We start from the raw sequence: 26997 nt of genomic DNA, 5'->3' as shown, positions 1-26997 counted from the left end.
ATTAGACTGAATGATAAATCACTGCATGGTAGATGTCTAAACTCTGGCATATAATCAAAACATACAGTAGTTTAATAGGAGGCACTGTTTTGAAATTGCTTTCATTAAGAATGCCTCAGATTGTGATATCGAGTTAAACGTTCTCCATAGTAGCTGAAACCTGCATCTCATTTCAGTAGCATTAAAGGCTCAGTGCAGTCTTGTTGCCAAACAAGTCGAGCTGCTAAATGTTTATCCATATAAACAAATCTGTTAGCACCAGGATCTTGTTTTGGAGTATCTATGATCAGTGCTACAAGCTCTACATTTCCCAGCTGTGATTACAGTGATGACTTGAGGATCAAACCTTTTTGTGCAAAACCAAGTGGAAGCTGCCAGACTAAGGACAAGAATACAAAGTTTATGACTCTTCAAACAACTTTTATTTTGCACCACTTAGTGAGCTGTTGGACATTCAACACAAACATGAAGTAATAAGTCCACATCAACGACACATGGATCCCTTTACATTACACCCAATAAGCCTCCTCGGTGGACGGGGAGGTGTGGCCTGTCGGTTGCCCTGGACGATGTCCTGCTGAGGAGAGGAGACCTCGGCTGCTCCGTTACCGTTAACATGTCTAGTCACTTGACTAGACTGGTTTTGTTCAGACGTTGGGCAGCACAAGTTGTACATGAGGGAGATGTAGAACAGCACAGACACAGCCTGATGCTGCAAGTACTGAGGTAAGCGCTGGACGCTCCTGGTCATGGTCAACCTTGTCTTCTGAAGGTCCTGGACCAGAGCTGAAGACCTGGACAAAATCACCATGACCTGTGGAGTAAAAGACAAAAGGTGGATTCAGTAAAGATAACATTAAATGACCTTTTGCACAGAGGACAGTAACAGGTCTATACTGTGGACAGACTAATGGATGAACAGCAGTATGTTGTTACTGTGTCATAACAAGGGAATATCAAACTTGTCTTCCTCTAAAGTTACTTCATTGTGTTTGAACTTGTCATACTTCCACCCCCGCGTTGAAAGTTGTTATACAGGTAAAAGCCAGTGAATTAGAATATTTTGAAAAACTTGATTTATTTCAGTAATTGCATTCAAAAGGTGTAACTTGTACATTATATTTATTCATTGCACACAGACTGATGCATTCAAATGTTTATTTCATTTAATTTTGATGATTTGAAGTGGCAACAAATGAAAATCCAAAATTCCGTGTGTCACAAAATTAGAATATTACTTAAGGCTAATACAAAAAAGGGATTTTTAGAAATGTTGGCCAACTGAAAAGTATGAAAATGAAAAATATGAGCATGTACAATACTCAATACTTGGTTGGAGCTCCTTTTGCCTCAATTACTGCGTTAATGCGGCGTGGCATGGAGTCGATGAGTTTCTGGCACTGCTCAGGTGTTATGAGAGCCCAGGTTGCTCTGATAGTGGCCTTCAACTCTTCTGCGTTTTTGGGTCTGGCATTCTGCATCTTCCTTTTCACAATACCCCACAGATTTTCTATGGGGCTAAGGTCAGGGGAGTTGGCTGGCCAATTTAGAACAGAAATACCATGGTCCGTAAACCAGGCACGGGTAGATTTTGCGCTGTGTGCAGGCGCCAAGTCCTGTTGGAACTTGAAATCTCCATCTCCATAGAGCAGGTCAGCAGCAGGAAGCATGAAGTGCTCTAAAACTTGCTGGTATACGGCTGCGTTGACCCTGGATCTCAGGAAACAGAGTGGACCGACATCAGCAGATGACATGGCACCCCAAACTATCACTGATGGTGGAAACTTTACACTTTACTTTACACTTTCCTGAGATCCAGGGTCAACGCAGCAATACCAGCAAGTTTTAGAGCACTTCATGCTTCCTGCTGCTGACCTGCTCTATGGAGATGGAGATTTCAAGTTCCAACAGGACTTGGCGCCTGCACACAGCGCAAAATCTACCCGTGCCTGGTTTACGGACCATGGTATTTCTGTTCTAAATTGGCCAGCCAACTCCCCTGACCTTAGCCCCATAGAAAATCTGTGGGGTATTGTGAAAAGGAAGATGCAGAATGCCAGACCCAAAAACGCAGAAGAGTTGAAGGCCACTATCAGAGCAACCTGGGCTCTCATAACACCTGAGCAGTGCCAGAAACTCATCGACTCCATGCCACGCCGCATTAACGCAGTAATTGAGGCAAAAGGAGCTCCAACCAAGTATTGAGTATTGTACATGCTCATATTTTTCATTTTCATACTTTTCAGTTGGCCAACATTTCTAAAAATCCCTTTTTTGTATTAGCCTTAAGTAATATTCTAATTTTGTGACACACGGAATTTTGGATTTTCATTTGTTGCCACTTCAAATCATCAAAATTAAATGAAATAAACATTTGAATGCATCAGTCTGTGTGCAATGAATAAATATAATGTACAAGTTACACCTTTTGAATGCAATTACTGAAATAAATCAAGTTTTTCAAAATATTCTAATTCACTGGCTTTTACCTGTACATTTTAGAAATTGTAATCAGCCATGAGATAGGCAGATTGATGGCACTGCACTTGTCTTGATCTTGTTGAGTATATTGGGAATATGACAGTGACAAGTAGCTGCCATCAGCCAAGAAACAGTCCTACACATGAACACCTGCTGATACCACAACCTGTTATTCAACCACTTTTGGTACAGATTAAACAAACCAGAGGACGTGTTGCTATGTAAACTAACAATGTGATGGGTTTTATTGCAAAAAGTAGGACTGAGTTTGTTGACCTCCGACTGTAGGGAATCAGATCTCTGACTGTAGATCAGGTAACTGGTAACTTACTCTGAACTTGGACCGTTTAGTGGCAGGTTTTCTATAATAAGGTGGTATAAAAAGTCAGTATTTAAACACTGTAGGACATTTATTTGAAGAGGTTGAGGGGGTCATCATAATTTTGCTGAACTGAAAGGTTCCTCATCCCAGGAACAGGCTTCACGTTGGCAGATTGTTAACATTTAGTCAGAGCTTAGCTTTAACATTTCAGATATTACAGGTATTAATCTTCTCGTTTAATATGAAGCAAAGCCGCTATATTCAAGAAAGTGAAACTATTTCAATAAATTGTACTCACAGCTCACCTGGACAGAGTGGATCTTGGCCCCGGCCTTCTTGTAGCTCCTCCTACACAGTTTGGCAGAAAGTGAAACCAGTCGCACAGGGAAACTTCTCCTGAGTGCAGGAGCCTCGAAGCCGTTCACCAGGTGAGCAGCTGCTTCATCTCCTGTAGAGTCGATAAAGAACAGCAACTTCTGAATATGGCATTGTGCTGGTTCACATCAGTAACTCCAACGTTACACACTACATACTTTCTTCCTGCTCAGTGGGAGGAAGCACGCTGTCCATCAGAGCCTCTGACACGTCCAGGGCAGAGTCCAGTCCTACAGCTGCCACACTGACCGCCCTCTCCACCAGAGTCTGGTCTGTCTCGTTAACCTGCTGCATCCCCGCCACCAGCCACGCCACTGTGTACTGCACACAGTCCATGGTGCCGTTCACTGCGATGTTCACCACATCCTGGACCTCATGCACCTTGTTCCTGGCCATGGCCACAACCTGAGCGACAAAACCAGAGTGGGAACTACAACACTGTGCAGCTTGTGGAGCTTATTAGGATGTTAGAGAGAGAGAAAGAAAGAAGTGTCACCTGCTCCGTGGGAGTGTGAAGCACAGGGAACGTGGTCTCCAGCCAGTCGAGGCCTTTACAGGCCACAACATTTACAGTGGAAACTGTGGAAATATGTGAGGATGAAGCTGCTGACAAGTTCTCAATACAACAGATACAGTCGGTGCCGACCCTGCAGTTGATTCATGAATCATCTTCTCTGTCCAAATTAAACATGCAGTCCTGACTAGCACTTGACTATTAATTTAGTTATAAACTATTCACTGTTATTTATGTAGGACTGCTCAGGCCCAGGTTCACTTATTTTCAGCTGCATGAGAGGGTGTGACAAACTGAAAAAGGTTCACGACACATTATTAATTATTGACCCTTTTCAATCAGTTAATTATCAAAAATTATATAATAGCCTACATTAAGATATTAGTTTGGACACTCACCCCTGTGGTCAGGCCCTAATGGTCACAGTCGACAATTTTGATAATTGAGTAATGTTGTTATCTAAGGACAAAATCTTGCTTCAAACTTGTCACATCTTAGAGTTCACCCGTCAAGGTGTGTTCGGCCTTTAAGGTATTTGACATTTAATAAGCAGAAATTTAAAAATGGTAAATATTCATAGAGATAATTTATCATTTCAGCCCTAATGTAAACTCACTAGCTGCCCCCCTATTTTACATCTATGTCAAAACCCCACTGGCATTCAAGGCACAGAGTGGCTGGACCATATGAAAACACAACCTGACACCACACAGTGCAATACTAACTCTGGGGCTCCAGTGTAACAATGACATGTGAAGCTCTGTCACAGGCTGCTGAGCCTAAAGCTGTCACGCTCTTCTCCAGCACCTCACACACCGCCCTCAGGTGTGTGTGGCTGTGTTTAGTGTCACTGTACAAGACGGACAGTTTGTTGCAAGCCGAGCGAACCAGGGGCAGCTCCACGAGTCGAGCAGCTGCGCTCGGGGTTTTCTGCAAGAAGAGACACGAACAGATCAGATCCACACACACAGTGAAATCTAGTCAACAACATCTGGACGTCAACTCCTAGTTTTCGTGCTCGTTCATAGTTGTTCTGCGTTAATGGCCTACAATATTCAAGTCTATCTGCTCATGGGAGTTTTCTGGTACCATGGTGTTGATGCCGTTTGAGTAGAAGAGGCAAGAAACCGAGGCAGGTTCCTGGTCCTTGATTGTTCTCACCTGGTTGTTGTTGTTCAGCGGCATCTTTCGTTCACTTAAACAAAGGAGAGAAGTTGGTTTAATTGATGCATTCAGGATTTAATTTCAATTTTTAGGCTGTTTTATAGTTTTCAACGTGTTAAATGAGACAATGAAGTTACAGCACTCACCTCTATTTCCATAGAAAAACGTTCTCCGACGCTGCCTGGTCAGGGGTCTTAATTAGCAACTCACCTGTTCCCCTGAACTGTGAGATCACGGGGGTGTTCTCGCGAGATGTTAACGCAGTTTTTATATTGCATTTGTTTGTCTCTTGTTTTTGAGGCACCGAGCAAAGTAGGAGGCTATAGCCTACTCAGATGAAAATAATTGATGATTATTCACAGCAAGGTATAGACGTTCACATCTCCTGCGTTAACACTAGGCCTATGTCACGTGTGTCTGACTATGTGTGATGATGATGATCAATAAAAATGTCTGTGGGTTATCAAACAGTTCGCCAGACTGTCCAAAGCCCCGACAGTCTAAATTATGTGCTGCAGCAGCCTATTGGAACAAGTCAGCATTGTCATCACGTTCATAATGTCCGCCAACCAGCCTTTTCTTTTCTATGGGTGCCTGGACAGTATAGGGCTGTACGCAATCAATCACAAATATCAAAGTTGACGTCCTCGCTGTGAGCAGGATTTGAACCTGCGCGGGGAAACCCCATTGGATTTCGAATCCAACGCCTTGACCACTCGGCCATCACAGCTCGGACACACTGGCTCCTCCAAGATCGTTCAGACACGATCAGTCAGTTCATCTATCAGCGCTGAGGAGAATGTGGGAACACGATGCTGCAGTGCTCAAGGCAAAAGCACCAGTTGAATAAATCTTGCTGGTAACACTGGTCTGTGAGCACAGCTGGAACATCTGCAGACAGTGGGTCTGATCAACAGCTGACAGACATATGACGTCAGGGACACACCAGGTTGACCAGTGTGGTGTCAAAGAAAACTGACAACAGACACATATAGTTCAACTATAATGTATAGCTATAGCCATATATTTACAGACATATTATATTATTTATAGGCCTAGCCTATATATTTTTTACAGACATATTATTATGGGTCTATATAGTCTGTACTGTCTCTGTCCATATAATCCTGACTTACTGTATCATAAATACTTTTGTTATATAATTTACTAGCAGGCTTATTCTTGTCTATAGGCCTACTTGTCTGTAAGCCTTATTGATTATTGTGAAGCATCATGCAGCTGTAACTGAATTGACAACATGGCTGTTCTGCAGTTACTCTGCTGATTTCATGCTGCAGCACCAGTTAAACGTGCAGTAACGTGTCTCTCGTGCACCTGCTCACCAACAGGTTTATGTGCAGGTGTGTGGGACTATGAGCAAGGGGCAGGGAGAGTGAATTGATAAACATATAACAAACACAGTCGGCCATGGGGAGTAGGTAGTGGTGGTGGGCAAGTTTCCAGCGTCCCCAGCTACCGACCCCTCTGTGCGTCGTTTTCTGGCTGCTGCCCCCTCTGCCTCTTTACCTCATTAAGCTACAGCATCAGGAAAACCCGCAGTGTGTAATGGCAGGAAAACACGGTGGTGGTGGTGGTGATGATGATGATAATAACAGCTGATTATCATCGTGAAAACAGGCTTCTTCTTCTTCTTCTTCTTCAGTGAGAGGAATAAAACGCACTGCTCAGGCTGAAGCTGCTCCTGCGGCTCAGACGCACTCAGCTCTGTTTCTGCATATTGATGAGTGGAACTGACGTGATTTTATTTAGAGGACGTTTGTTGGGATGTTGTGGCTCCTGAAGATACGAGCACGCTTTGAGCCACGAGGGTCTGTCCGCGGTGCTGATGCTGCGTCTACATACATCCCCTCGCTCACAACGTGCCCACCACCAAATCTCTCTCCTCCAACATCATGCGTCAGGGAGGAGGGAGGAGGGAAGGGGGGGGGTGCAGCTACGAGACTTTGTGTGGTGGTGGTGGTGGTGGCAGCAGTCACAGGGTTTGGGACTGCTGCCCACCGCAATAAAAAATGCTGGAGACGCCGTAGAAGCACGTGTAGTGGGTGGTCCTCAGCACACGTCTTTCACGTGGCTCTAGCGAGCAGAGAGCGCGAGCGGAGCCGCCACAGCGTCAGTCCGGTGCAGCAGCGGCACAAGACAACATCAGCATCACCAGCATCAGCATCACCAGCATCAGCAGCAGCAGCAGCAACAGCAGCAGCAGCAGCATGGCAGTGGAGATGGAGCCCTCGGAGTAAGTGATCCTCCTGTCAGGTTTTATTTACTGAATGACAACTTGTCAGTGACAGTTTAGAGGTAATGATGATAATGATGAGTCAACGTGTGAGACTGCAGAAAGAAAAGAAAAGAAAAAATACAATTTTGTGAGTTGATTTATTGTTGATGTCCAGTATGATACGCACTAAGATTGTTATGTGTGACTTCATTGATAAGGAATTATCAGGTTATTTTTCTATGATGTTTGCGTCACTTTCTAAAGTTACATATATTCCCTCTCATATTATTACAAATATCTGATCATATTTCTCGAGGCATGGCACGTGCGTAAATGTTTTTTTTTTTTTTTTTTAATCATTCGTCTCCTGCTCTGACGCTGTTATTTATGGACCTGCGCACGGTGTGAGAGAAAACACATGTGCAGCCTCCCATCCCATCACAGACACGCTCATTATGCTGTTTACCGTGGTAACCGTGCTACAGCAACATCTGGGCTGAGCTGCGACCAGTCGCCTGATGTTCTGCTGATTGTGCTGCTGAGACAAGAGGCGGGACCGGGCTGTTTTTGCAGTCATAATATACACACGCGCGCGCACATGCACTATAGCGTCTGCTTCATCCTCATGTGCCTGTTTGTTGATCTAATAATAGTCTCTCCACCCCTGACAGGGACGTGGGTTGTGCGTTTTTATTGGTTTTCCGCTTCACATTCACATTGTTGTCAAACTGAAACTCATCCCCTTGGTTGGTGGGGAGCTAAACTGGAGTAAATGCAGCATCAGTGGGTGTTAATCCAGTCACCAAGATGTGTCAGTGATTCATGTGTTTGTATGAAAGTGCACGTGGAAGACCATAACACTCCAGTCCTGCAGACTGACACTGACAGGGTCTGGTGAGGGGACACAGCAGCAGAGGCAGGAGAATGTCCAGCAGGTGGCTCTGAAGTCAGAAGAGTCCACGTGAAGCAGCATCCTGCTCTTGTCTTATTTTGACCTCCACCGCTTCTATTAATATTTGTATTATTTGTGATCTATTATTCTCAATTTAAGCCACTGGCTTTTATTGTGATGGTGGAAACAACAGCTGAAACAACATCTGGGAATCCTAGTGTTTAAACATGCAGCTGGTTGCTCCTAATTAGAGTAATAGAGAGTGTGAATGACACTGACACCGCCCTCGGAAAATAACACAGCAAGGCGAATGTATCTGTTTAGTGCATAATGCCTAGAGCTCATTCAATGTGATCAACAGAAAATAAAAGAAGCATAAAAATAGAAGTAAAAAGCAGAAAGCTGTTTCAAGCACAAATGTATCACAGATCAATCAGATAAATATTTAAAGTACAGGATTATACGATTAAATGAAGGCAGTGGAGAATAGAGCTTCTTCCTTAAGCAAGTTTGGGCAAATTTTACCTCAAAGAAGACACAAATCCTGTGAAACAGAATCAGAGTAGGCCTACTCACTTGTTATTGTTTCCATACGACTGAATCGTGAATCCAGGCACTTCAACGGCTACGCACAATTGTAACCCCTCCTCCGCCATAGTCGTTGTGTGAGCGTGTAAGTCGAGACTGTGTTTGTAAGAGTCCCCCGCTCTCGTCTCTCTGCAGTGTGATCCGCCTGATAATGCAGTATCTGAAGGAGAACAACCTCTACCGAACCCTGACCACCTTACAGGAGGAAACCACAGTCTCCCTCAACACGGTGGAGAGTATCGACAGCTTCATCGCAGACATACAGAGTGGACACTGGGACTGTGTCCTGTTGGCCATCGAGTCCCTCAAGTTACCCGACAACACACTCATTGATCTTTATGAGCAGGTGAGCGTCTCAAGCAGCCTGTTCTTTACTTCCTCTTTTAATTACTGTCGTGGTGGCGCTGTGCTTAGCCCTGTCGTTCCTCCCACGTTTCACAGACATGCACACAAGGTTGATTTAAGACTCTAAATTCTCTTCCAACAGGTTGTAATGGAGCTGATCGAAATGAGAGAGGTGGGGGCGGCTCGCTCTCTCCTGAGACAAACTGACCCCATGATCATGCTGAAGCAGACTCAGCCGGAGAGGTACGGCCACCTGGAGAACCTGCTGACGTGCTCCTACTTTGACCCCAGAGAGGTGAGACCGTCAAGAGACCCTTTATTTGCCCTCAAACAGCCGCACAATAAACACGAGCTTCACAAAGCGACGTCCTCGTCCTCCCTTTTTGCAGGCGTACCCCAAAGGCAGCAGCAAGGAGAAGAGGCGCAGGGTGATAGCAGAGGCGCTGGTGAGGGAGGTCAGCGTGGTGCCTCCGTCTCGCCTCATGGGGCTGCTGGAGCAAGTCGGTGTGAGTATACTGATCAATATTCTTATCAATACTCACTGTAATTATCTGATTCGTGAAGCTACTTAATCAATACCCTTCTCAATCCGTGTTCGTACTGTTTTACCCACCTCATTTCGCGGCTCTTAAAGACAAATACTAAAAACATATATTATTGAAATCATCATTCTATCTTAATTGATTATGTCACACGTGTCCCCAGTTGTGTTCTTAACAACCAGTTTTACCTTTAGTGATATTTTAACATCAAGTTTGTGACTGTCAGAGAGTGATGCCAAATACATCCCACTGATTCCTTTCTTTTTTTTGTTGCTCTTGTTGGGATCTGAGCTGAGGAAGCTCCCGGCGATGCCCACGTGGGTTAGACATGTGCTGCCAGTCAAAAATATTTCAAGGGACACAAAATGTTTTACCTGCCTTGTCAGTCAGAACCAGTGTAATACCACGTGACGGACAAATACAATATTTCTAGTGTAAAAACACACAAATTAAACAGTAAATGTGTCCTTCCAGGGATCTATTGTTTAGAGCTGATTCACCACAATGCACCATTGATTGAGTTTTTTATTAGTATAGGACTGAGGAGGAAATTAACCAGTCTCTCCTTCCTGCTCCACAGTCTATGAGACTACAGCAGTTCCCAGGTCATCTCTCCCCAGACATCCCCATTGAAACAAATGGCTGCAAGGAGAGGCACGTGGAGAAGGAGAGCTGTCCAACCCAACTGTACCGTCACATCAAGGTGAACAACTCCGCACATCCGCACAGTGACACTGATTCTACAGTGATGAGGACTTTCTTTACTTTGTATTACAGTTTGTAATAGTGAGACTTTGCTTTGATTTTTATATCCCTGTTCAGTAACCCCCGCGATATATTTAGTACACACACACACACACACACACACACACACACACACACACACACACACACACACACACACACACACACACACACACACACACACTCAAAACTAATTTCTTTTCTCACCTGAAGCACTAGTCTCAGGCTCTGGCTGTGCTGTTATCTCTCGTCCAGATGGAGCCGCCCTGAGCTGCTCATCCTTGTTTCCTTGACCACAGGGTTAGACGTGAGCGTGGTCAGCGCCTAATGTCTCCCCGAGGTCACTTCATCAGAACTTGGTGTTGTTTCTCTGTGCTTCTGGATCACAGACTACAAACCAAACAGGGAGGCATGTTTTCTGGAAGTTAGTCAAGTGTTGACGAGTCAGTTTTGTGTTTTTTTTTTAAATTGGCAGTTTGGCCGACGATCACATGTGGAGTGTGCCCGTTTCTCACCTGATGGAAAATACTTGATCACTGGATCAGTGGACGGGTTCATCGAGGTCTGGAACTTCTACACTGGAAAAATTAGTAAAGTAAGTATTTATATTTCTAATTTTTTGCTTTGTTCTATTTGAAGTAGTTGGAAAAAAGATTGGAAACTAATTTCTGTGTGTGTGTGTGTATGTGTGTGTGTGTGTGTGTGTGTGTGTGTGTGTGTGTATGTGTGTGTGTGTGTGTGTGTGTTTGCATGAATGAAACAGGATTTAAAGTACCAGTCCCAGGATAGTTTCATGATGATGGATGATGCTGTGCTGTGTATGTGCTTCAGTCAGGACACAGATCTACTTGCAACCGGAGCTCAGAACGGCAAAATAAAGGTTGGACTATCTGATTATGTCATTCTTGTGTGGTAATTATTAGTTTTTGCCTCTGTCAGCAAACAGTGAGCATAGTTCTTTTTTCTGTGTGGAAAGAAGCGGTGCCAGGACAAATCTGAAAAGTGTGCTATAGTCATAATGAGTCACTTAACCTTTTTCTCTGCTAAAATGTGTATACTGTGTGTTTTTGTTGTTGTTGTTGTTGGTGTGTGTGTGGGGGGTAGGTGTGGAAGATCCAGAGTGGCTTGTGCTTGCGCAGGTTTGAGCACGCTCACAGCAAAGGTGTGACCTGTCTGAGCTTCTCCAAGGACAACAACCAGATCCTCAGTGCGTCGTTTGACCAGACCATCAGGTGGGATGTGTAACAGCATCATGAGCATAAGCACACACCGCAAAAACTTCTATCTGCACAACCGACACAGTGACACTAATAAACAAGTAGCTAATAACATCACTTGTCTAAGCTGAACCTCACTTTTAGACGAACTGTAAACACACTGTGCAACCATACTGTTAAAGCAGAAGTAAGCGATCCGGTCGTTTTGGCTAATGCTGCGTTCCAGGCAGGCTTTTGAAACCGTAAATTACAGCTTCAAGTCACGACTTACCACTTTGTAGCGTTCCAGGCAACCCACTCGTGTTTTTCTGACCTGTTTTACCTGTGAAAGTCACTATAACGGCCACTCGTAACTTCCGACCCGTGAACTCGCACCAGATCGAACTGGTACGACAGGTTCACAGGTCGGAAAAACACAAGTTACGAGTTGCCTTGAACGCACCATAACGTCTTGTCAGCCGATGGAGTTAGCAGCCCCCGCCCTCATCATGGGTCTATTGGTCCTCGTCCCTACGTCACCACATTCACGCGCATCCCTTGGCTGTACACACAGCCCTTCATGCCGTTCTCTCTCCTCATTGGATAAAACTTGTAGGATACAAGAAAAGTTTTCTCCTCGGCTCAGAGCAGAGCAGAGTGACTGACAGACCCGTGTTTCGGTCCAAACACTCTATGTAAGTGATTGCTGTCGGAAGATATAACTATTTAAGACTTATATTAACACGAAAATATCGCTTACTTCTGCTTTAACTCAATATACTGTTTCATATCAAAAAGGTCTTTACATGCAATAAAAATAATGTGCTACATCAGTGAGTTGAAATAGATTAAAGGTATCCAGAATAAGATCTCCAACCCAACCTTTAATACCTAATAAATTCAATATTAATTTTTAAAGTGAAGTAAATACCAGGATCCCTAAATGATGAACCAGTAAAACAAAAACATGCTGCTTAGAGTCTTGTTGTGGCAGATCTCAGCTTGTCTGCTGTGGGAGGAAGTGAGAGCTCTCACTGACCTCAGACAAGACTCACTGAAGTTTCAGAGGTGTGAGCTCAGCTGGAGAAGGCAGTGAGTTATTTCTACGTCCCACAGTGGATTAGAAAAGTGTTGCTACAGCACTGACAAGTAGAGAAGATGGAAAAACAACTGGCAGTTTATTATGTCTCTTTTGGACACATTCATAGCTGTAATGTCTTCATGAAAAATTCTTAACTTATTCATTTTCTTAACTCAATTCACCAGACCACCTTTTAAAAAAATGATACACTAACCATAAAACCACCAAGGTAATAGGTGTAGCTATAGGTTCTGTATTCATAAGCAGTTGTGACTGTGATGGATTCCAACTATGGTATACTTGCAATCTTTTAAATATATGTGTATAATTTTGGGGTCATTATTAGATCAAGCAGTAAATGAGGTAAATTATTAGAGATTTCTTTGTTTCTTCATTGTCCAATTAAACATCAACTAATTGGAATTGGACAGAGTTGCTTTTTTAGATGTAGTAAAATGTATTTCCATGGATACGTCTTATATCAGTATAGGTAATGCCTGGTGTCACATGTTGCTTGACTGCACCAAGCACCTGAATGTGAAGATGCAAGTCTGTGTTTCCCCTCCTTCGTCTCCTTTTCTCAGACACACACACACACAGTGTTTATACCCTCATAACTGAGGAGTAAAGTATTTATTTCTGACCCTGGGGGCTGTGGGTGGAGTTTTTCATCACTCAGTCTTGGAAGCACACGTGCTGTGTGGGTGCTGCTCAGATACCATGTGCTCAGGCACGAAGCTGCAACATGTTCCTCTGCTTCACTTCCACCGTGCCGAGACTCCCAATTGTTTATATACGTGAAACCATCCTCCAGAGATGGAGTGAATCAGTGAGCATTAGGCATTTTTGTCATGGTTTTAGCTAATCTGCACCCAGTCGCTCCACAGTCAGCAGCTAAAAATAACATCAGCGGCTCAGCAACACGTTTTTGTCTGCTCTCAAGAAAAATCCCCTCTGGAGTCGAGCAGAGGTGGTGGATGTCTTCATGAGTCAGAGCTGCTGCTGATTTGATTTCAGTATGTTTATGTCTCTCCTCAGCCTTTGATGTCAATTATGAAACATTGTCACTTTCAGAATCCACGAGCTGCGGTCAGGAAAGACGCTGAAGGAGCTGAGCGGCCACTCATCGTTTGTAAATGACGCATCTTTCACTCAAGATGGTTTTCACATCATCAGCGCCTCGTCTGATGGCACCGTTAAGGTACAATGAGCAGTTACAATATGGATCCATAATTAATGACTATAACTCAGCGCTGGGGAAAGTGCTGTGTCTGACTGTGGGTCTGTCTACTGTGTGTTTCTCAGATCTGGAACACAAAGACTTGTGACTGCATCCACACTTTCAAATCACTGTCCCGGACGTCAGAGATCCCAGTCAACAACGTGATCCCTCTACCACAGAGCCCAGACCACTTTGTGGTTTGTAACCACTCCAACAAAGTGGTTGTCATGAGCCTGCATGGTCAGGTAAGAGCTCTGTGTGATCAGATATCTCTAATCATTATAAAATCTTAAAAGGTTTGTTGATATGAAGATAAACTGGAATTTCTGCCTCACTCATTGATGAAGGAATCAGACTATTATTATCAATAATTATCATATCCATATAATTCTCAGTTAATTCTTTTGTCTGTAAAATGTCAGCTTTATTATTTCCCACAGATCAGGATGATGCATTAAAATCTCTTGTTTTATTTGACAAAGAACCCAAAACTCACATTTTTAGTCATATGTGGTGCAGAGAGGAATCACATGTGCTATTTTGAGAAGATGGAATAAACAAATGTTTGATTGTTCTGCCAAAAAAATTATTAAAATCAACCAATATGAAAAAATTGTAAAATATCAAATTATCAAATTAATTAAAATTAAATATGACTCCTGTTTGTTGACGATATTGTCAATTCTGCCTGAACAAAGCAACCAGCACCTCTGAAGCGCAATAAATAAAATCAAGCTTTAGATAAGCCAAGATAAACTAAGCCAGCTCTGACTCTTGCATGTGTGGTATTGACCTTTTCATCAAACTTTTGTCAATTATTTTCAGTTTTTTTTCCATCTACTTCAGTCTTTCCCTTTATTTATCAAGTTTTACTTTGCTCAGACACCCACATGATACCTGAACGTCTCCTCTCCCTCCTCAGACTGTGAAGACCTTCAGCACAGAGAGAAAGGAGGGAACAGACTTTGTGTGTTGCGCCGTGTCGCCCCGTGGGGAGTGGATCTACTGTGTGGGCGAGGACTTAGTGCTGTACTGCTTCAACTACGCCTCAGGAAAGCTGGAGAAAACACTGACCGTAAGCTCTGCTGCTAATATAATCAAAGACAGCTCATCATCACACTTTTCATCTGCAGTTATATTTAGTCTGACTTGATCTTCTGACTGTGCATCAACTAGCAGCAGCTCACTGATGATCTGTGTCCGTCTGCACCCACAGGTTCATGAGAAAGACGTTATCGGCATCGCTCACCATCCACACGAGAATCTCATCGCCACATACAGTGAGGATGGCCTCCTGCGGCTATGGAAGCCTTAAAAAGTATCACCTGCATCATCATATGGAGGACCTAAAGAGCCATGCACACAGTTTCAAAGCAATTCATTTATTTCTGTCTCAAAAAAAAAGCTATTGACCAAAAAAAAGCTCATAAATGCATATATTGATGCATCAGTAAATTACAAACCAGTAAATCAGTAGATCACAATATCACCACGAGGTCCAGTTAGTAGCCGTTTGGAGCCTTCTATCATTTCACATGAACTTAATCTCCACATGGATTTGCAAAGTTGACATGAAGCTGTATGCTTTTTTTTTAACGTCATCTCAGCAAACTTCATCTGTAGGATGTGATTTGACAAAGTGGTTTCCACAGTCAAGAATTAACATTACATATTTGAAAATTTTTGTTTCTTTTTTTATTGTCAAATATTGTTTAATTAATCTTTTTTTCTTTTTTTTTTCTTGTGAAATTTAAAAAGTAACAATTTCAGGAAAAATCTTGGCACATGTTTAGATAGTGGTAAAAAAATATATATATATAAGTGAAGTCCAAGTAAATACACAAGGAAATGACAAATATAATCTTTTCAATCCCTTTAGAAAATAACAAAATTATTTTCTTTTCTTTAAAGATGTAAATCTTTAAAATCAGGTTGAAAATACATGGTTGCATCTATATTTATAAGCTTCTCTGGGATAAACTCAGACTCCATTCAAGGTCTCACACGACACACACACTCACACAACAGCAGGCAGGATGAACAACCCTTGAAGTAAACACATGGAAAAGGCTGGAAGGTGATGCACACACAAGGAGATACAAGACAATCTGGCAGAGAGCGAAGGAGGTAGCAGGTGCAGTTTATAAACAGGAGCAGCAGGAGGCAGGTAAGTGGGTGGAGACAGGTGAGGATGATGAAGGAGGCGGGAAACACAGGAAGGCAGAGGTGATGCGACAGAGAAGGTGAGTACACAACAGATTTAAAAGAAAAAAATACGACAAGATGACAGTTTGTTAGGGACTATTTTCAGCAGCAGATGTATGAAAAGCAACCGCCCCATGTAGCCATGTTCATAGTTATGAAGGACCGTGTTCATGTTGGTGTGTTGTGATCGCTTTGCGCAGATGATAACCTGTCGGTGGGATCAATTATCTGCTTGCTTGATAGCCAACAAGATCAAACATTTGAATTATCCTTTGAGCCAATTTACAAACCTCATTTAATTAGGTCCCAATAAATCTATTACAATGCCAAATATCTATGAATCAGTTTGAAGCTTTATTAACTGTTGCATCGCTGTCTAGGTCCTCTGTACTGTACACACTCTTCCTCATGGATCCAACTTCACCAGTGCAGTTTAAATCCCCATTTTCATCTCTTCTGTCTTTATTAGACATGAAAATGCATGATGGTGAACTGTCGTGAAAAATATTTATGATAAAAACTGCCTCATGTTTGGGCATAAACAAACAATATCAGGTAAATGAATTGTCAGCGTTTTGTTTATAAAAAGATACTTTTGTAATTTTGATTCAGATGATGATAATGATTTGTTTAACCCTGCATGCTACCTCAGTTACACTGTCGAAATGTGGCTCTGCAATACTTTTGAGTTAATGATGCATGATGACTAAGAGCTCCAGTGACACATGCTGTATCCTGTGTGTATATAATAAATGTGTTTAACGCGGTCACATCACTGTAATTGGTGTTCCTGTGCATCAATGGGACATGTACGCCTGCAAGCAACAGAGCTACTGCCTCACCCAGTGTTTATTATTTGTACTCTCTGGTACTTTCATCTGTCATCTGTCACTATACCATCAATTATCTGTCCCTGAGGTAAAATAATGTAAATTCACTGCACTCTATTTTCTCTATTGTATGATGTATATATAACACTGCCAGCCATGTCAATAATAGTTATCAATAAAATTCAAAAAATCTTGATCTGTCACTTTGACTGCTTCATTTTACCGCAATATTTCTGTTTTATTCCTTTAATAACAAAGTATATTTTTTACTATCAGACAGCCAAATTTAGAGTCATATAAAATCCACAATACAAGATTCTCATCTGTTTATTGAATGAATGTTATAATTGTGGATTTTAATTTTGATCTATTAGTACATGAAACTGGACAATTAGTTCAATCATCAACTCATTATCAAACACACAGGGAACATCAATCATTAACAGTAAAGTTGGCTGTTGATCATCTAAATTTTTAATTTTATCCAATTGGACATGTTAAATTGTGTTACAATTAGTGTATGTTTTTTTTTAAATTATGGTCAAAAATGTGTTTTGTGAGTGACCTTTGTCCACTAAATTCTAATCAGTTCATCCTCGAGTCCAAATTCATGTTTGTAACAAATGATGAAGAAATTCCCTAGAGGTGTTAGTGAGATATCACAGTCTGTACAGTCTGATGCCACAGTCTTTAACCCAGTTCACATTTACATATGATTGAACTGCTGATTTACAGAACAGATGCAAATCAATTTTTTACTGATTCATCAACTTATTGTTGAAAATCAACATTAATTGTTAATAGTTTGGCTGTAAGTCTAAAGGTTGGCACAAGAAAAATTGTGTTTATGATAATGCTTCTACTCCAGTGTTTAAGAATAGTAACATTTTATTCTGGCATGTAATAAGGCTGATTATGTTTGTTATAAAAAACAATATTACTGTAAAATGCAGACTGGAAATACGAGAGTTACTCCACAAAAGAACAAAAGTATCATTGCAATTTCAAGCTTTTACTCTGAGTTCATCATCAGGAGTAATTAAAAAAAAGCTTGAAACTGTAAAAATGCCTCTGTTGGGCTGTAACTTTATTTATGTGCTTTAAGTAAAATAACTAAATCTCTTGACACATAGTTACACCACAATTTAGAAAGGCCATCAAACTGAATTTAATTAGAAAACATGAGCACAAACAGGTAATCATTGGTCCTAACACACGTACAGTAAAATCAAGACCTGGACAACACGGATGTCAGTAAGACTTGATGTCAGAAATTTGCATTTGCTTTCAAGAACAACTTGAAACAACTGGAGGAATTCGTCTCCTGTGAGCATAGATGAGTTTTACAATATCCAAGGCAAAGATTATCCATGAACACAAAAACAACAAACAAACAAAACTGCATTATCAAGTAGCTTCAAAGTTAAGTCATGATGAGGCTTTAAAACAGGTAGACACATCAGTGAGGTATCGGGTGTGTCCCATTTTAAGTCCCGTTTGGCATCTGCTTTAAGAAACATGAAAAAAAGACACACTTAATCACTTGTGGGCCAAAACCAGAGAAAAACCCATCAACAAATTTAACTTTCTACTCTGATTCAAATCTGTCATTTAAATCCCAGATTTGGTCTTAAGACAAGATGAGAGAAGACACTGAACTCTAAATCTTCTTTTAAAAGCACATGCTGGAAATATTCTTAAGAACATTAAAAACATCAACCTCAACCATTAGTAAGTGTTTTTCTTTTCTTCAACTTGGGTGCAACTTGGCACATGAACATGAAAACATTTGCCATCAGGCATTAAGGACATGTTAAATCTGCATCATGTGTGAAATCCCCAAACCTGATCAAGTCTGGAACATACAACTATGTTAACATCCACAATCTGGGTTTCAACAAAGTCATTTTAAACTACCTGCTCCTTCAAAATCTCTCATGAACCGTCTATAATCCAAAATAAAGTGACTTATTCCTCACATTTGACCTTTCATCTTTGTATATCTACCCTGACATGAATATTTGGCTCATACATGCACAGTGGGCTCCAGACGTCTGAGGCCACTTTCCCACTGTTGAACCCACTGCACACGTACAGTTAATGTGTGAAATGTTCCACTTTCCACAAAAACAAGTGTGGCATCACGACAGACAACTAACCGCAGCTCGACAGTTAAAAAATATTAAACTAAACTTAAATATCAGTTTGAATAATCTACAATTTAGTGGCTTGAACTACATATCTCTCCTGCCTGAATCATCATTACTTTACATCTCCCTATAACATCGTCAAGATTGTTTAGTAATGTTTAGAAAATAGCCCTTAAAAGGGTGAAACCGCATGAATGTTGTAGTCAAGTATCAATGCATATCACTCCCCTGCACCACCGTCTAAAGATTGGGTCTTGACACAACTGATTGAACAATTTGCCAACATGTGGTTCACGACAACACAGCTGACAGATTATAGAAAAAATTTATATTATTTGACAGTTTTAGTCTAAGCTCAAAAAAAGCAGACTGTCCTTGCTTAGACGAAGAAGTTTTTCTATGCTCTGAAGCCTCTGTGATACCAGCCCTCGTCTATAATCACAGTGTGACTGGGAAAAATTAAATTAAAAGAATCAAAATAAGGTCCCAGAGATGATGAGGAATTGCATTCACTTGGATCCAAGTTTAGTCCTGGAACCTTAATCTGAAAAAGCACTACGCTAAATCAGGAGGCGCGCTGGGACACGGATCTGTGATTCAGCTTGAAAGAAAACTTCACGAGTAAACAGTTATGATTTTAAGAAAAGTAATAAAATAAAAAGTGCACAAAAATTGAAAAAAAAAAAGGTGCTTTGCATTATAGATGAGGGTTCAGGCTTCGAGCCAGCTGCTGTTTAAGACGTCTGGCACTGAACGCCTCCAGCGGTGGCGTAGTCGTCGTCATCCCTGTAGCAATACTGACGGCGGTGTCTCCTCCTGCTCTCAAAGTCACAGTCCTCCAGGTCGGCGTAGATGTAGAGGTCATCGTCCATACTCTCTGGCTGCTCTGCTTCCATCTTCTCTGGGAGGTAACGCTCCAGCTCCTTTAGCTTGTGTTCGGGGAGAAAATCGGCTTGTGGGAAAACGACCTAATGCAGAACAAGCACAAGAACGGTGTCACAGCAGTTCAGTGCCGTGGCTTATCAGCTTAAATATGTGTTAACATTTTCATTTTGTAACAAATTATGAAGAAATTCCCTAGAGGTGTTAGTGAGACATTGTGAGAAGTGAAAACTTGTTAAAGATTTAAAAAAAAAAACATAGCAGATAAGTAAAAGGAAAATAATGTGATTTTAAAAATTGTGAATATCGAAAAAAAGAAAGCATCTTACTGAGAAGTGAATAATAAGACGTCCCTTCTCAAACGGTCTGCGGTATGTGGGCATTCCTTCATTCAAGACACACTTGGTGTCTCCAGGCTTGATCAGTTCTCCTGTGATTAAAACAAATAAATAGAAACATGTGTCAAAATCTAAACATAAAGATAGATCTTTACCTTGCTTTTTTTTTGCCTAATTGCTGATGATGGGATATTCTACATCCTCATTTCAATTGAAACAATCTTGCCAGTGCCTGATGAACACACCAGGGCTCACTTATCATACTGTCATACTGAAGTCAAACTTAGCATGTTGTTGCCAGCCTGTTCAGACACACTTCTGAACAGCTTGTGGTGTAAATCTTATACAGAAGTTGCCCCACACATCACTTTGACTGATTAAAACATCATTAACATAAGAGCTGTAATTCACACATTTTAAAGGTACAATATGTAAGAATGTGGCCAAAAACGGTTACTGCAGTCAAATTCAAAACACAGCGATCTGGTTTTTTCTCCCAGCCGTAGCTGCAGCTCAGTGGAAGCAGACTGAGGCTGAAACGCCACTGACGCTGCCGTGACTAGGAGAGGGCTAGGTGGCGCAACATGTAAACATGTAAATTCAAAACATAAACATGATTTGCAGTCTGCAAAAAAAGATTTTTAATGTGAATACTCTGGCTGTACTATTGTTGTTGGTGAGTTCATCATGTTATATGAACATTATTCCTGAGTCTCTGTGACATATTAGGAGGATTTTACGGCCAGTTGCTTTAGATTTCTTACATACTGTACCTTTAACATCCATAGTGGAGCAACAGTATGCTGCTGCTGCTACTTTATTACATCCAGGTCAAATGCATGTATTGATCCTTCATAAACAGGTAATTGGAGTAAGGCTTATAGGTAGGCCTGTCACAATTATTATATAATTGCCAGATCGCAATTATTTGAGCTTGTCGCAATTATTTTGCATAATCGTTATAATTGTTTCCATTCTTCTGTATAAAAACAGGTGTATGAAACTAACAGACAGATGTCATATTTCCATTACTATTTTCTGGTCGTTTTCCACCATTTGAGGTTTGACTGGTGCTCTTTTAATGACATCATCACGTTGCACCCCCTTCAGGAGTTTTTATTTATCTTCTTCACAAGGTGTATGTGTATTTTTAAACTATGTTTATGCTTATACTATAATAGTGGCATAAAATGATCAGAAAAGACAATTTAATCGTTAATCGCAATTATTTGCAAGGCAAATATTCGCCAGCTAAACTTTCATGATTGTGACAGCCCTACTTACAGGCATTAATTATAAATCACATCAGACAAAGGATGATGAGAGGTCTGAATGCAAACAAAACACTTCATTGTAGGCGCAGCTGCAATATTGAAACCGCATGTAATGATTAGGTTTACCTGGATGTGAGGTGATGAGGAGGGTTCTGTTGTCCAGTGTTTTAACAGGTTTCTGGAAACCACACAAAGCTTCAACCAGCTGCAGCTCCATAGACATGACCAGGTCCACTGTTCGCCTGCATGGTGACGACACCAAGAACAGGTGAACGATGAAAACAAGTGATTTTACTGGGTGTGAACTGGATGGTTTTATAAACTGTGCTGACTATCTACTTTGGGCTCACCTGCCATCTTCTAATGAAAATAGAAAAAAAAATAGAAAATGTGTTTTTATTAAAGAAATTCAACTTGGAACAGTCAGTGAAGTCAGATGGTACCTTGAGCCTACGCTTTGGAATATCAATCGCTTTTTTAAATTTTGAAACAGACACAAATGTACAGTTACAGCCTGTGCACGCTTCACTCTGTAATCACACCATCGCTGACACTTGATAACACAGCACATTTACCTGGTAAAAAGTGAATGTTCCCGCTGGTCCAGCACAATGACGATGTCACCTGGCTCAAGTCCTGGCTCCTGATCTCCCTCTCCATGGAAAACTATCTTCTGACCATCTCTCATTCCTGTGGCAGGTGAAATGACCAGGCGATGATTGTGTTTGAATTTGATCTCCTACCAGTCAGCGATGGATTCAGATGAGCTCTCCTTTCCACTCTCACCTTTGTCGATGTGGACCTCCAGGATCTTCTTCTGACGCACGATCTTGCGGCCCGCACATGGTTTGCAGCGATCCTTGTGGCTGATTCTCTGTCCTTGGCCCTGACAGCTGTGGCACATCGTGGACACCTGCTGGACCATACCTGGTGCTAGCTGGTGCACGCGGACCTGCATGCCTGTGCCGTGGCAAGTCATGCACATCTGAGCAGCTCCTTTTCGACTTCCTCGACCTAATGAAAACAAAAAAGAAAAACAGTTATAGGCTGTCTTTGTGTTAGTTTTGGCTCATTTCTAGGCTATAAACTTTAGTGACCTGGCAAGAAAGGGTTGGGTTACATTTATAAGAGAGGTCCTTACTGTCGTTGTAAACTGTAAAATGCATGCACTGTGTTTTAATGTTAGTATCTCGTCTGTATTTGCCTTTTACTGTACCATTCTTTTAAAGCAGATATCAGTGGCACGGCCGTTTCGGGTAATGCTGTGTTCAAGGCAGGCTTTTGAAACCGTAAGTTACAGCTTCAAGTCACAACTACGACTTGGTAGCGTTCCAGGTAACCCGTAGCTCGTGTTTTTACCGTCCTGTTGTCTGTGAAAGTTCCCTATAACGGCCACTCGTAACTTCCGACCCGTGAACTCGTACCAGATCGAACTGGTATGACTTCACAGGAAGGAAAAACACAAAGTACGAGTTTCCTTGAACGCACCATGAGTTAGCAGCCCCCGCCCTTGTCAGGCATCAATTGGTCCTCGTGCTACGTCACCACATTCACGCGCATCCCTTGGCTGCACACACAGCCCTTCATGCCGTTCTCTCCCCTCATTGGATAACACTTGTATCCCACAAGGAAAATTTTCTCCTCGGGTTACAGCAGAGCAGAGTGACGGAGAGACTCGTGTTTAGGCTGAAATACTTCATGTAAGTGATTGCTGACGGAAAATAGGACTATTTAGGACTTATATTAACAAAAACATTCCACTGATATCTGCTTTAACCTGTAAAGCACTTTGGGCTGCACTTTGTGCATGAAAGGTGCTATACAAATAAACTATTATTATTATTATTATTATTATTATTATTATTATTATTATTATTATAAGACTGGTGTGGTTTATTTTCTCTGGACAAATAAGCTTTTTATGGCTTGCATGGGTCTGCAAATGTTGAAAAGCTTTCCTTGCTTGGATTATCAAACGCATCCAGTGATGGACACTAATGAGAGCTCTTACAGTAAGTAAGACACATTTCCAACGTACCTTCACATCTGTCACAGATAGTATTTTTCTGCACACTCAGTTTTCTTGTAGCTCCATTATAAAGATCTTCCAGTGTCACAGCGATCTGATGAACAATATTCTTCCCTGAGGTGGAACAAAATACATCACACTAAGAGACAAATCACAGAGTAACTCTTTCTAGGTCAGAATACACACTCCCTGTGGTTGACTCACTGATACCAGTTTCCTTACACATTACTACAAGTACAAACAACAACAATGAACAGTGCAAAATATATTGTCAGTGAGTCAGGCATCACATATGCGGTGAATATGAACAAGAGAGGACACTGGGCTACGGACAGAGAGATGCTGCCTCTTCAGGCTCAGAATAATCCATTTGGCCAAACTGCATAGTCACGAATACGACGGCTGATATATATACAGCCGGAGTTAGGACCTGCTCTCTCAAACATTTGTCACGCTTGTTTGATAGGCCATAATGCAATTGCTCACAAGGACAAACTGGAGCAGTATGCTGCGGAGCACAACTGCAGTGATTAGTTTACTGAGGGGAAATCCCATGGCAATTATTCTCATAAGCTGTGAATCGTCGTTGTTTGTTTGTCAATTTTTTCAGTCATTTTCAAGTAAAATCACAAACACTGATCTTCAGGTTCTTCACAGTAAGAATTTGACGCTTTTCCTCTTTTATCACAGTGAGTTAAACGTTTTGTATGTTTGGATATTTGATGATGTAGCCTAACCTTGTACTTAAGGGGATTTGGTTGGCATTTTTCATGGTATGTTGATGTTTTATAGAATAATGAAAAGTAATGTGTTCAATGCTGCACACCCCTCCTCAATAGATCTGGCTCTTTTGCATCAGCAAAGAAAATCGATTTGTAGATTGTAAAACTTTAAACACAGAAGTGCAGCACTTCACATGTCAGTTAAGCTCTCGGACAGTTCCTCTATATTCCTGTACCTTTTCGCTCTCTGTGCTTCTGACTACCTCCACCAAAAAACAGGTCAAAGATGTCCATGGGCGATGCAAAGCCCCCACCGCCGCCGCCACCACCAGTTCCTCCTTCCTTTATTGCCTTTTCACCTCCACGGTCGTACACCTCTCTCTTCTTGGCATCAGACAGCACCTCATACGCCTGTGAGATCTGCTTGAACTATGAAAAAGAGAAGAAACAAACTAAATGTGTAAAGGTGTTCAACTCTTTGAAACTGGCCGCAAAGTAAAAGCTGAAGTCTGACACATTACTGGAAACTTCAGATAAGTAGAAACATGAATTTAACCAAAATACTTGTGCCCTTTTTCATATAATAAATAGTTTATTTATAGTGCGTGGCGCAGTGGTTAAAGCGGACGCCCCATGTAGGGGCTACAGTCCTCAACGCAGGCGTCCCCGGTTCGAATCCCGTGTCGGGCAGACCTTTCCTGCATGTCATTCCCTCTCTCTGCCTCCCCCTTTCCTGTCTATCTCACTATGTGCTATCAAATAAATAAATAAATAAATAGTTTATCAATACATAACATCCAGATAGATTTCAAACTACATTAAACTAGATCAAGCTGTATTGTCAGTACAAAAGCTCTGGTGTTGTGGGGACTTACATGCAAAAGAAAACCTGAATGTAGGTTATTATACTAATGTTTAAAGTATAATACTTACCTTTTCTCCCTCTGTGGGATTTTTGTCAGGGTGATATTTCAAGGCTAGTTTCCGATACGCTTTTTTCAGTTCATCAGGAGTAGCATTAGGTGTAACCCCCAATGTGTCGTAGAAGCCCGTTTCCTTGACCATGTTGTAACCTTTCAGGGACAAAAGACAGGGAAGGTCAGACCTTGCCTACAAATGCTTGGCCTCTGAACTAAGAATCTAAATGAAACTGAAATGGGTTTAGTAAATAAGAATCTGCAGCGTGTTACAGTCACAAGAGGAGAGAGAATCCTTCAATTAATGGAAAAACAGAGCGTATAATCATGAGGCTTAACTGTGAGAGAGGTCTTTGTATTGAAAAGGCTGGATTTGAAATGTGTGAAGAACAAAATATACGAAACATTTTAAAATACAATGCAGGTCAATAAATACCAAACTATCAAATACAGCCAAAAGGGTTCCATTATGTTACTTCAACATATCTCTAACTCTTACCAAAACAGCAAACTTATTGCAGTACTATTGTACTGCATTACATCCATTCTGTGCAGATGTAACTGTGGGAACCCAGTGTGTGCATCAACAATGCTTGCATTGATATTTCTAGTCTGCTGGTCTCACTGTTTACAGCTAAAATTAAGTCCTTACTGTATATATTACTCACATGTGGGGCATCAATGAAAAGCGCATTGTGCCATTTATTTAACTAAAACATGTTAAACTATTGCTGTGATCCTTCAGTCCTTCAATAAATCCTTATTTCATGGTTACAACATTCACTTTAGTTTACATACTTTCAAAGTGGAGTGAATTCAATGTGATGGCCGTTTTATAAAGCTGTGACGGTGTTAAACAGTGACGCTTTCACATTGGTCTAGCCTCAATTATTTTTATGTGTAGACAAGATAGACATCCCAGTCTAAATGAATACAACACAGCCTTCAAAACAACTGTACATTTAAAAACATGTCTTTCTTAACTCGCTAGCTTTACCAAATTAACAGTCTTTGCTAAATCCTACTAAAAGAGACTCATACAAAATTATTTTATGTTAGATAACTCATGGTTGTCTGTGATGATCTGTTTTTTGTTGTTGTTGTTTGTTCATCTTGATATGCAAAAGTTTTAGCAACTAGGCAAATTATATGAAGCGAACAGAGATTTCTTCACATGTTAACGCACTGCTGTTTTCAAAATGTTTGAAAGAAAGCAAACAGAAACAAAACAACAAGTCTGTCCGGGTTGGGGTTAAGTTAGCCAGGACAAAAGATAATGTATTAGATGGATGCAAATGTCCCACAGTCAGCCAAAGAATTGAAACTGAAAGGAACATGATTTGAGTTGTATTGACTTCTCAACAATGACAATACATTAATACACATAATGTATCGCAAATTTGCCCATGGGTTCAAACACATTTTTCCATATAGCTGTTGTTATAATTCAACCATGATCCTGGCATTAAGTGGAACAAATTAGATGTCAGGGATCATCAACACAGAGGTTCAATTACCCAATACTGTCACACGTCATGCTTGTTTTGGTTACTGGTGAGGGGCCACGAAATCTCACACACTAAAACACACGAATACTACCCGCTTATTCCTGGTTGCCACGTTTGTTCCCTAGCGTTAATACATAACCAAACACCTGTTCCTATGCCAATAATGAAAACAGCATCAGTAGGTTTCACCTGCATCAGGCCCTACGTACTTTACCGATGCTAATGCTAACTCGCTGCTATCTAGGCTGTTTTTACGATGTTAAGCCAAAAGAAAATTAAACCGTGACCCATGTGTCACCAAAAATGAATTTATACGTTAATATATATACGACTGAATTAGTATCCAACCTTATATGAAGACAATGTTGTGAATCCTCAAGTTTCGAGCAGACTTCAGTTCAGCGCGACGCTTCCAGATTTTTCTCTGTGACGTCACTTTG

At 41.3% G+C, this 26997-nt stretch overlaps 3 protein-coding genes and 1 non-coding gene across 6 annotated transcripts; 1 reads left to right on the top strand and 3 right to left on the bottom strand.

Annotated features, from left to right (window-relative positions):
• Positions 1–414: 414 nt before the first annotated feature.
• Positions 415–4917, bottom strand: LOC146991794 (perilipin-2-like). Of its 2 annotated transcripts, none has more exons than XM_085778957.1 (6): positions 4854–4917; positions 4418–4622; positions 3675–3757; positions 3337–3583; positions 3109–3251; positions 415–814 (listed from the first exon to the last, which is right to left on the bottom strand). In XM_085778957.1, the coding sequence occupies exons 1-6, from the start codon at positions 4875–4877 to the stop codon at positions 485–487; spliced, it is 1032 nt and encodes a 343-aa protein (XP_085635083.1). In that variant the 5' UTR covers positions 4878–4917; the 3' UTR covers positions 415–484. The 2 variants fall into 2 exon arrangements, with proteins under 2 accessions (XP_085635083.1, XP_085635093.1); XM_085778967.1 differs by having other exon boundaries at positions 510–814; positions 3102–3251.
• LOC146991792 (WD40 repeat-containing protein SMU1-like) lies at positions 3104–15200 on the top strand. Of its 2 annotated transcripts, none has more exons than XM_085778881.1 (12): positions 3104–3231; positions 8708–8918; positions 9060–9212; positions 9307–9423; positions 10040–10162; positions 10679–10798; positions 10967–11083; positions 11308–11435; positions 13555–13681; positions 13786–13947; positions 14625–14777; positions 14919–15200. In XM_085778881.1, exons 2-12 carry the CDS (start codon positions 8724–8726, stop codon positions 15015–15017), a joined length of 1494 nt encoding a protein of 497 aa, XP_085635007.1. In that variant the 5' UTR covers positions 3104–3231; positions 8708–8723; the 3' UTR covers positions 15018–15200. The 2 variants fall into 2 exon arrangements, with proteins under 2 accessions (XP_085635007.1, XP_085634998.1); XM_085778872.1 differs by lacking the exon at positions 3104–3231 and adding an exon at positions 6511–7110.
• Positions 5505–5586, bottom strand: trnas-cga (transfer RNA serine (anticodon CGA)). Its single transcript has one exon. It is a non-coding gene; the product is annotated as a tRNA-Ser (tRNA).
• Positions 15201–17048: 1848 nt separating the features above from the next.
• dnaja1 (DnaJ heat shock protein family (Hsp40) member A1) lies at positions 17049–26991 on the bottom strand. The gene is made up of 9 exons (XM_085778946.1): positions 26906–26991; positions 25066–25205; positions 24369–24561; positions 23420–23524; positions 22168–22395; positions 21957–22071; positions 21508–21623; positions 20099–20199; positions 17049–19855 (listed from the first exon to the last, which is right to left on the bottom strand). The coding sequence occupies exons 2-9, from the start codon at positions 25195–25197 to the stop codon at positions 19622–19624; spliced, it is 1224 nt and encodes a 407-aa protein (XP_085635072.1). The 5' UTR covers positions 25198–25205; positions 26906–26991; the 3' UTR covers positions 17049–19621.
• Between the last annotated feature and the right edge of the window lie 6 nt (positions 26992–26997).

The sequence above is a fragment of the Trachurus japonicus genome, chromosome 1 (genome assembly GCF_045865225.1).
Source record: "Trachurus japonicus isolate A0001 chromosome 1, Traja_1.0".
In the NCBI taxonomy this organism is placed as follows: Eukaryota; Metazoa; Chordata; class Actinopteri; order Carangiformes; family Carangidae; genus Trachurus; species Trachurus japonicus.
The sequence above is the reverse complement of the archived record's forward strand: the minus strand, read 5'-3'. Positions and strand labels throughout refer to the sequence as shown.

Bases quoted from the DNA above. Each gene is read 5' to 3' on its own strand.
- LOC146991794 (XM_085778957.1), bottom strand. From the start codon at position 4,877: ATGCCGCTGAACAACAACAACCAG. The intron at 4,623-4,853 runs GTGAGAACAATC...CTCTTCTTGCAG, and splicing joins CGCTGAACAACAACAACCAG to AAAACCCCGAGCGCAGCTGC. The intron at 815-3,108 runs GTGAGCTGTGAG...TTTACTCCACAG, and splicing joins CCAAGATCCACTCTGTCCAG to GTCATGGTGATTTTGTCCAG.
- LOC146991792 (XM_085778872.1), top strand. From the start codon at position 7,085: ATGGCAGTGGAGATGGAGCCCTCGGA. The intron at 8,919-9,059 runs GTGAGCGTCTCA...CTCTTCCAACAG, and splicing joins TCATTGATCTTTATGAGCAG to GTTGTAATGGAGCTGATCGA. The intron at 14,778-14,918 runs GTAAGCTCTGCT...CTGCACCCACAG, and splicing joins AGCTGGAGAAAACACTGACC to GTTCATGAGAAAGACGTTAT.
- dnaja1 (XM_085778946.1), bottom strand. From the start codon at position 25,197: ATGGTCAAGGAAACGGGCTTCTACGACACATTGGGGGTTACACCTAAT. The intron at 22,072-22,167 runs GTGAGAGTGGAA...CACCTGCCACAG, and splicing joins GGAGGTCCACATCGACAAAG to GAATGAGAGATGGTCAGAAG. The intron at 19,856-20,098 runs GTAAGATGCTTT...GTTCTGCATTAG, and splicing joins GTCTTATTATTCACTTCTCA to GTCGTTTTCCCACAAGCCGA.